Source organism: Silene latifolia, chromosome 4 (genome assembly GCF_048544455.1).
Source record: "Silene latifolia isolate original U9 population chromosome 4, ASM4854445v1, whole genome shotgun sequence".
Classification (NCBI taxonomy): Eukaryota; Viridiplantae; Streptophyta; class Magnoliopsida; order Caryophyllales; family Caryophyllaceae; genus Silene; species Silene latifolia.
Window position 1 is genome coordinate 8,616,911 of NC_133529.1, and position 8,407 is coordinate 8,625,317.

General features: G+C 29.9%; 1 protein-coding gene across 1 annotated transcript; it reads left to right on the top strand.

Annotated features, from left to right (window-relative positions):
* The first annotated feature begins 3,770 nt into the window (after positions 1-3,770).
* On the top strand, positions 3,771-7,406 carry LOC141652818 (bidirectional sugar transporter N3-like). Its single transcript, XM_074460424.1, has 6 exons — positions 3,771-3,984; positions 4,616-4,652; positions 5,321-5,531; positions 5,796-5,957; positions 6,055-6,174; positions 6,724-7,406. Exons 1-6 carry the CDS (start codon positions 3,939-3,941, stop codon positions 7,084-7,086), a joined length of 939 nt encoding a protein of 312 aa, XP_074316525.1. The 5' UTR covers positions 3,771-3,938; the 3' UTR covers positions 7,087-7,406.
* Positions 7,407-8,407: the final 1,001 nt, after the last annotated feature.

Here is an 8,407-nt window from a genome sequence, read left to right on the forward strand (position 1 = left end):
TTTACTAATTAAACACACTTTACAACATTTCCAGCAAATCTTGTGTTCTTTAATAATTTCCATAATTTACAACCACAAATAGTTTACAACATTATCAAAAAAAACCAAAAGAAAAAAACCGATAAAATCCGGAATATTCTAGCTTCAATAATCAATAATGAATAATGAACGATCTCTTTCTTAAACAAAAATAATAATGAACGATGTTGTATAATATGGTAAGTGGTAGACCGTAATCTAGGGATTTTCTGACTACAAGAATAATCATGCAAGTTCTAGTAACAGAAAAAAAGGACAATTGAACTATGTATTGCATTTAATCCAAGATCGTTGTCCAAAATAGTCTAGTCTTATAAATGGGAAAGGAAACTAAATTGTCAAATGCTCGGACAAATTTTGTATAGTCAGGAATCATCCGACATTTGCATTGATGGATTTTTGGAATATATTCCCTCCATTATTCAATTTTCTTTTCTTTTTACTAATAGATAAAATAAAAACAAGGAAATAACTCGAAATTGAATTGATCATACAACGATGAAGGGGAGAGAAGATCACCATTTATATTCGCCAGACTGTTGTACATAGCCCACAAATCAAAACGAGATTTATGATCCCACTCGTATTAATGCTGAGATGCAAGTTGTTAGGAAGGATGAATGTAACATTAGCCGTCACATGCGTCTTGGTTTCATTGGATGTAAAATGATTTCTAAATGAAAAACTAGGAGTGATATTTTCTGTCTGATTTATTTTTTGTTAGACATGTGTAATTATATGATCTGAAATGAACGCTGTTCGTAATGCACCATGCTTGCTTGTTAACTGGCCTGGAGAGGTTCTTCAGGTGGTTCGGATAGGATACCTCATTGAATAGGTCAATTGATAAATTTAAATGACTAGTGCTTAAAGGGTTGAAATACTATTCATATAAAAAACATGCACTTTCTTTTCTTGAAGCCTATCATAAGAACTCCATAGTAAACCGTGCTTGCTAAGGAATAATCTTACGATGAGTGACCTCTTAGGAAGGCTTCCAGGATGCGCATGAGTGAGCCCAAAATGCGCCGTAAAACACTCTTTTTGATTTGTGGGGCATGTCATCAACAGCCTGGTGAGCTACCATGCGTGACTGCTTCCGGTCTATATATGTTTGGATCAGGATGTTACACAGGGTTAATGGTTATGCTATCACGCGCAACCCTAATTCAGTTCAGCCCTCACTCTTTCATTTTCTTCACTATCACATTGAAGACATGATAAACACCTAAATTGATCAAAATCAAAACTCCATAAACCTATCAAAATTATTCACCAACTTGAAAACCTTAAGCAAAACTACAATAATCCACCAACTTAACTCTAATTTCCCGACAATTAGGAATCAATTTACTGGAAGTAGGCGTCATCAATAATTAATTCGATAATGAACACCATAAGTTTTCAAATAAACCCTATCTTTTTTATTTGTAATTTAGTTTCTTGCTAATAATGTTATTGCATTTACCAAAAATAAATAAATGTAATTGCATTAGGTAAGTGTATTTGATTTGAAGTATATGATGCTTAAATGATAGTAGTTCCATTTAACCCTAATTTATAGTGCCAATGTTGTAAGATTGAGGTAACTAATGTTGTCTTGTTTTTGCTTATGTTGTATGATATGGGTAGCTGCTCTCCATCCTTTAACTGGCTTGTCATTCTGTTAATGACAACAATATTACAATTTAGAAAATAACCAAAATATTATGACACTAATTTCAATTTAATTGAATTAATACAATTTCAATTTAGCATACATGAAAAAAGTTGAACAAGTATAATATATGTAAGCTGCAAATTGACAGAGATTAACCTTCTAAAAGATCCCACATTTTTTTTGAAGAAATTAAGATAATGAATATAGAAAATTGACCCCAAATTCGAAGCAAGGTTGAATTAAGGAGTGATTTCATATGAGTAAAGGTAAGAATATAACATAAGGTCAAGGTTGGTCAAGGGAGGGGCATTTTCATTATGATAATAGATATATGGGGGGAAATAAAAAAATTGACGGAATAAGTCATTCGAGTTGGAGATTGCAAGCAATTTTTTATCCGAGTGTATTGTAAGGGAGTAATTTTAGAAAAAGAAAATTATAAGATAATTTCAGAAAACTGAATTTTATAAGAGAGTAATTTCTAATTTATTCTTTAAATACATATCTATTGTATTATGTCTTTCACATGGTGCTATTCAAATGTGTGTTATGCTTGACTTGCATGATTATAACTGACAATTGTGAAAATGATCTGCTTACATTAAGGGGACGATAATTAAATAAAATTAGAAAGTTTCAGCGAGTACATCATTAAGAGGACGATAATTAAATAAAATCAGAAAGTTTCAGCGAATACATTAAGAGGGCGAATTAGGAGATAAAGCTACAGTAGCACAATTTGTTTTACGAAGAGATTCAATAAAGCTTGGCGGTCTATGCCAACGATAATTTCCATCACTTAAAGATCGATCATGGAGCGAAAAGCAAACAAGAGAATCAGCTCATGGAGTAATTGAAGGGAAACTTAATTAGTTTAGTTTAAAATCATATACTACGTATTAAGTATTGAGATTATGTAATTTGTACCTTGCTACTGATATATTTAAATCAACTTTTGAATTCATGTAATAATGTCATTAGTTACCCCCATTTTTTTAGTTGCGTAGATGTTAAGAATTAGTTAATTTTTCGTCTTAGTTTAATAATTAAGTCGAAAAGTTTGTAGTGTTAGGAACTTCCATGTCACCATATCAATTTAATTTGAAATTTTGAACTTCAAACAAAAACTAACTTAAACTATTTTAAATCGCCCGTATTACAAAGTAATATCCTAATGGAAATTATTTTATTCAGGAATAAAATTAAATTAACCAGTTAGTACTCTATGTTTGATGAGTACTTGATTTCGACATTGCACTGAAAGAAGTATTTTCCTTTTTTATATATTACTAAGAGAACATATTGAAATATTAGATTCACAAGTTATCTTTTGGTTATAACTAGAATGGAAGTATCATGCATATACTATAGTTATTTATCAATAACCTAATGATAATTCCGCTAATAAAATTTGTTATTCAAACACGCTCTTAAGATCCAAGAGATTTATCGGCTAAAGTTCATATACAGACTCATCGATCTTACTCTCCCTTGGATTAATGTCTCGGTTATTCAAATTTTTGTACTCCTCTAATCGGTTTTTGTTGTCCTTTTTCATATTGGGGTATCTCAGTCAATTGTTGTCATTTCTATTTTAAAAATAAACTTGATGAACAATTTGATTATTCATATTAATTTGTTTCACTTGTTATTTAATAATTGACCTCTTTCTCTTTTCTAATTAACATGCGAAATCAGGGACAACAATGATTATGCGGAGACGGAGAGAGTATAAGACAACCACGCAATAAACTCACATTTCGAACTAAATGATTGGTTTCCCCAAGATTAAAACATACAGTAATTAATGACTATTTCCTTTCTTTTAGTTAGTTAATACTCCATTAGGGCAAAAAGTAATCCTCCAATTATTACAAATTTTACAATTGTTTTATTAAAATGTTTATCTTGAGGCCTTAGAAAGATGAAAATGACATTATGATATGTTGTTATAGACGACCTACAGTAACATGCCAGACGCATGGTCGATCTCAAATGCACCAAAACTTAATAATTTCATGAGGGGTCCTCACCTTGCTATATATATACCCTTCACTCATTCACTTTAGTTCATCAAAATCAAACACATCACAAATACTTTTTCAGGTGTTTTCTTATAAGTTCTTTAAGCTCTCATCATCTCTATAAATCTAAAGAGATTAAAAAAGAGCTTAGAAAAAGAATTTAATCTAAGTTTAGTAATTATTCTTCAAAATTAATTAACTTTTATTGCCTAAACATGATTACTATTCATCACCCATGGGTTTTTGCCTTTGGCATTTTAGGTATATACTTGCCCTATTCCTTTTTTTTTTCTTTTCTTTTTCGACGTCATTTTTCATTTATTTTGTGGGAAATATGGTTTTTAATAGTTGTTATTTAAATCATTTGAACTAATTTCATGAACTGACACTCATGGTAGTTCGCAACATATCTCATAAATAGATTTAGCAAAAAAAAAAAAAAGGAAATTATATGCTAAATGAAATTTATTGCATGTTCTCGTTATAATTTATATAGTTTCAAATGTTTGAGTCGATCAATACCAACCCATTTGTTTATCGTCAATTTTCATTAATTTTTCAGCTGATCCCAGTTATTTGTTTACATTTAATACAAAATATCTGGTACAAATAGTACAATATAAAATATAAACAAATAACTGAGAATTTGAGATGATCGTAAAACTTATGTACTTAGTTTATTTTAATCACTTTTCTAGTCATTTAATCATTGGACAATCTAACATGGTCAAGTCATTTCACAACATACCTTCAACTTAAAATTTTGTTACATTAACCTAACTTCTTGAATCATTTCATGTCATGTACGAGTACTTTAGTTGGTCCATAATTTTAATTCATTGTAAGACAAGACTAATATGTTTTGTCACTTGTATGACTCAATTTATTGCAGGAAACGTTATCTCATTCATGGTATTCCTTGCACCCTTGTAAGTATACTCTAAATTTATAAACTCTTACCAAACTTGTAACTTTTCTTTCTAGATAATTCTTCAACTTTTTCTTGCGTTTTGATGTGATGTTCTTAATCATTGGTACAACATAGCCTACATGGGACATAATATATGGGACTCATCATAAATGTATTTAGCTAATGAGACAAAAAGTATGTTCCAAAAGAAGTATAGGGGGCTAACCATGTTCATATATAACTATATAACTAACATTGAGTAAAATATAAGTTAGTTTATCCTAGAAACCTATGGCGAGAGGACTGCTCATTGTTGTCGATAGTGGACACCCCGATTTAGATAAAAAACAGAAACTTTTAATCGAGAAGAGATACTTAAAATAACGTTCATGCAATCATCACTTCTCATTAGCATTAAATTGCTTAAATACTACCCTTTAAATCATAAATATAAGTTTCTAGGTCGCAGTTTATAATAATAATAATAATAATAATAATAATAATAATAATAATAATAATAATAATAATAATAACAGGTATAAAAAAAATACGGAGTAATAATAATAATAGTAATAATAATAATAATAATAATCAATCACAATCACAACAACAACAATAATAATAATAATAATAATAAGTATTATTTTTATTGTAATAAATCCTAAAGTTTGATCTTATAATTACCAGGCCAACATTTATCCGGATTTACAAGAAGAAATCAACAGAAGGATTCCAATCATTTCCGTACGTAGTTGCAATATTCAGTGCCATGCTATGGATTTACTATGCATTACTCAAAGGGAATTCTCTCCTTCTCATCACCGTCAACGTCGCCGGAGTTATTATTGAGACTATGTACATTGTCGTCTTTATCACCTATGCAACTAGAGCTGCCAAGGTATGGAGAATATAGACTATAACAAATTAACAACCACCTCACCAAATTCCTAAAATAATGACCTAAGATCATGCATACGTACACAACCCTTACACGTGGGTCCGAAATATAGACGTATTATTTTCAAAGATTCATAATAAACATGGTGTCGAATAAAATGTTATTTTTCGCAAATAACAAAGTAAAATCTACGTAAATATAAAAGGTGATAATTTTATAATTATTGATCGTTTCATTTGTGATAATTATTTACTTTGTCTACAGATTTCGACATTGAAACTTCTTTTATTCGGAAACTTTGGAGGGTTTTCCTCAATTGTCCTACTATGCCACTACTTAGCAAAAGGAGAAGCTCAAGTCCAAGTTTTCGGATGGATTTGTGTCGCGTTTTCCGTCAGTGTCTTCGCAGCACCTCTAAGTGTTATGGTAAGACAATACAACGTTTTAACATTTTAATCAAAAGTAAATAAACGAGTATTTGATTTCTAATTTGACATAAAACTCGTATTTATTATTATTACAGAGGTTGGTGATACGAACAAAGAGTGTCGAGTACATGCCATTCAATTTGTCACTTTGCTTGACATTAACAGCAACCATATGGTTTATGTATGGATTTGTTCAGAAGGATCTTTACATTACCGTAAGTTCATTTTATTTCATTTCATACGTACAAGTGTCATGTTTATTATTCACATATTTTTGTACCTCAAAACCTAATTTAATTCCCTTTTCATACGTGTATGTCTCATGTTAAGTTTACATTTATTTGGTTTTGTACCTTCATTGTCGTTGATCCAACGTCTCTCGTAACGCACTCGGTACAAAGAGGTTACAAGGTTGTTTGCCAATCGATAATCGATAGACGAGTTAAAAAAAAAAAAAAGATTTCATAATTTACTTTTTTTTCACTTTTTTTCTTGATATTTTACTTTTTTTATGCAAAGGACACGCTAACCGTGTCCACTTAATTTTTAATAAATTAATATTTTCTTAAATAACGCGTTACTTTAAAATAGAATAACTTAACAAGGAAATTGACGAGATATTATTAACAATTTAACAGTCGGGTGAAACTGAATGTAGTTTCACCCGAACATCCCATCATATGCCATTAAAATTATTTTTCGATGTATAGATCTTGCATGATTAAATATTAAATCATTGACATTATTTTACGTGACATGAACAGCTTCCAAATGTTTTTGGGTTTGTGTTCGGAGTGGCACAAATGATCCTATACGGATTTTATCGGAAATACGACAAAATGGCCGAAAAACAAAAATTGCCGGAGCACCAAGTCGAAATAACAAGCCCGGTGAAGCAAAACAATACGATCGATAAATCAATAAATTCGATCGAAAAAAATGAGGATAATATTCTTCCACAAAAGAAGATTGAAGAAGTTGAGGTTGTGATTGAAAAAATTGACGAGAAAAACATGCAAGACCACGAAGAAAATATGTATGGGCCTTCAACATGCAACGTGGACTTAGAGAAGATTATTAGTGGGCCAGGCCCATCTGCAGTCCAGTTGGTTGAGTGTGCCGCTTGATTAAGGCCACATGGAAAAGTTTTGGATTCTTACCGTAAATCCTGGCTCCGCTATTGTTCCTACTCCCTACTTTATCATCTCTTCTCAAAAACATTAAGCAAATTATATTGCTTGATTGATCAATTTAGATTGGGAAAGCCTTTGTAGGGTACAATATGGTGATTAAGGGAACCCTATGATTGGGCCCTTATTTTAAAATTTAATTAATTATAAAGGCTTTGCTATGTTGTATTTTGTCATTTTTTAATTGAAGTTTTATTTATTGTGAATATCACATTATATATTATCAAATAAATTTGCATAGTTATTATCGATTTCTATGATTGTGTGTGGAATTGATTTTAATTCAATAGCATTCTTATTATGTACTTCTAGCCATGCGGCAAAATTAAGATAATAATAATAATAATAACGGGTTTTCTATCCTATGCCCAGTGGGCATAGATTAAGAAAGCAAAAATAGAAAGATTTAAATGTTTACCTTGGGAAAAAAGTAAAAGTAATTGTATATTACAATTTTCCATAAAGACATCATTAAATTCTTTTTTTTTTGGCTTTCTTAACCTATGCCCAGTGGACATAGGATAGGAGTAATCAATCAATCAATCAATACTATATATTAATTCCAGAAACCAAGAGACTTCAATGTAATTAAATAAATCTATATAAATTAATTTTACTATATAGTTTTTAATCATAGCACTGTGTGATGGACCCAACCAAGGGACTCCAATGTAAATATTATATAATTTTGGTTGAAGTATAAATTTAGAGAACATTATAATATGGTGATTTTTCTTAAAATAACATGCCCTACTTATGGTATTAATTATTATAAAGATGTTAATTATTTAACATACACAAATATAATATTAATATATATATTTTGGAAACTATTAAAAGGTAAATAAATTAATCTAAATTTCCAAAAAATATAATATTCCATAATCATTAGATTTAGAATTTAATTAGTAAATAATAATGATTACTCTTAAATAATATTCTAATCTAATATTTCAGATTTATTTAAATATATAACTCTAATACAATTAGATAATCAACTATTATGATATGATAGTAACCATGTGAGTAGTAAAAGCAACAATAATAGCAACTGGAGTAGTGAAAGTCGTACTAGCAGTAATTGGAGTAGTGAAATTAACAATAATAAATGCAGGAGTAGTGAAAGAAAAAATTATGACGACGGGAGAAGTGAAAGTAATAGTATTATAGTAGTCACAAAACATGTAATGAAAGTAACAGTACGAACAACGGGGAAAATAGGGAAAAATAACTAACAATTCGATTTTAAGAAAATATT

Excerpts from the sequence above, each read along its gene's own strand:
- LOC141652818 (XM_074460424.1), top strand. The coding sequence starts at position 3,939 with ATGATTACTATTCATCACCCATGGGTTTTTGCCTTTGGCATTTTAG. Across the intron at positions 3,985-4,615 it reads TTTTGCCTTTGGCATTTTAG|GAAACGTTATCTCATTCATG; the intron begins GTATATACTTGC and ends AATTTATTGCAG. Across the intron at positions 5,958-6,054 it reads CAGCACCTCTAAGTGTTATG|AGGTTGGTGATACGAACAAA; the intron begins GTAAGACAATAC and ends TTATTATTACAG.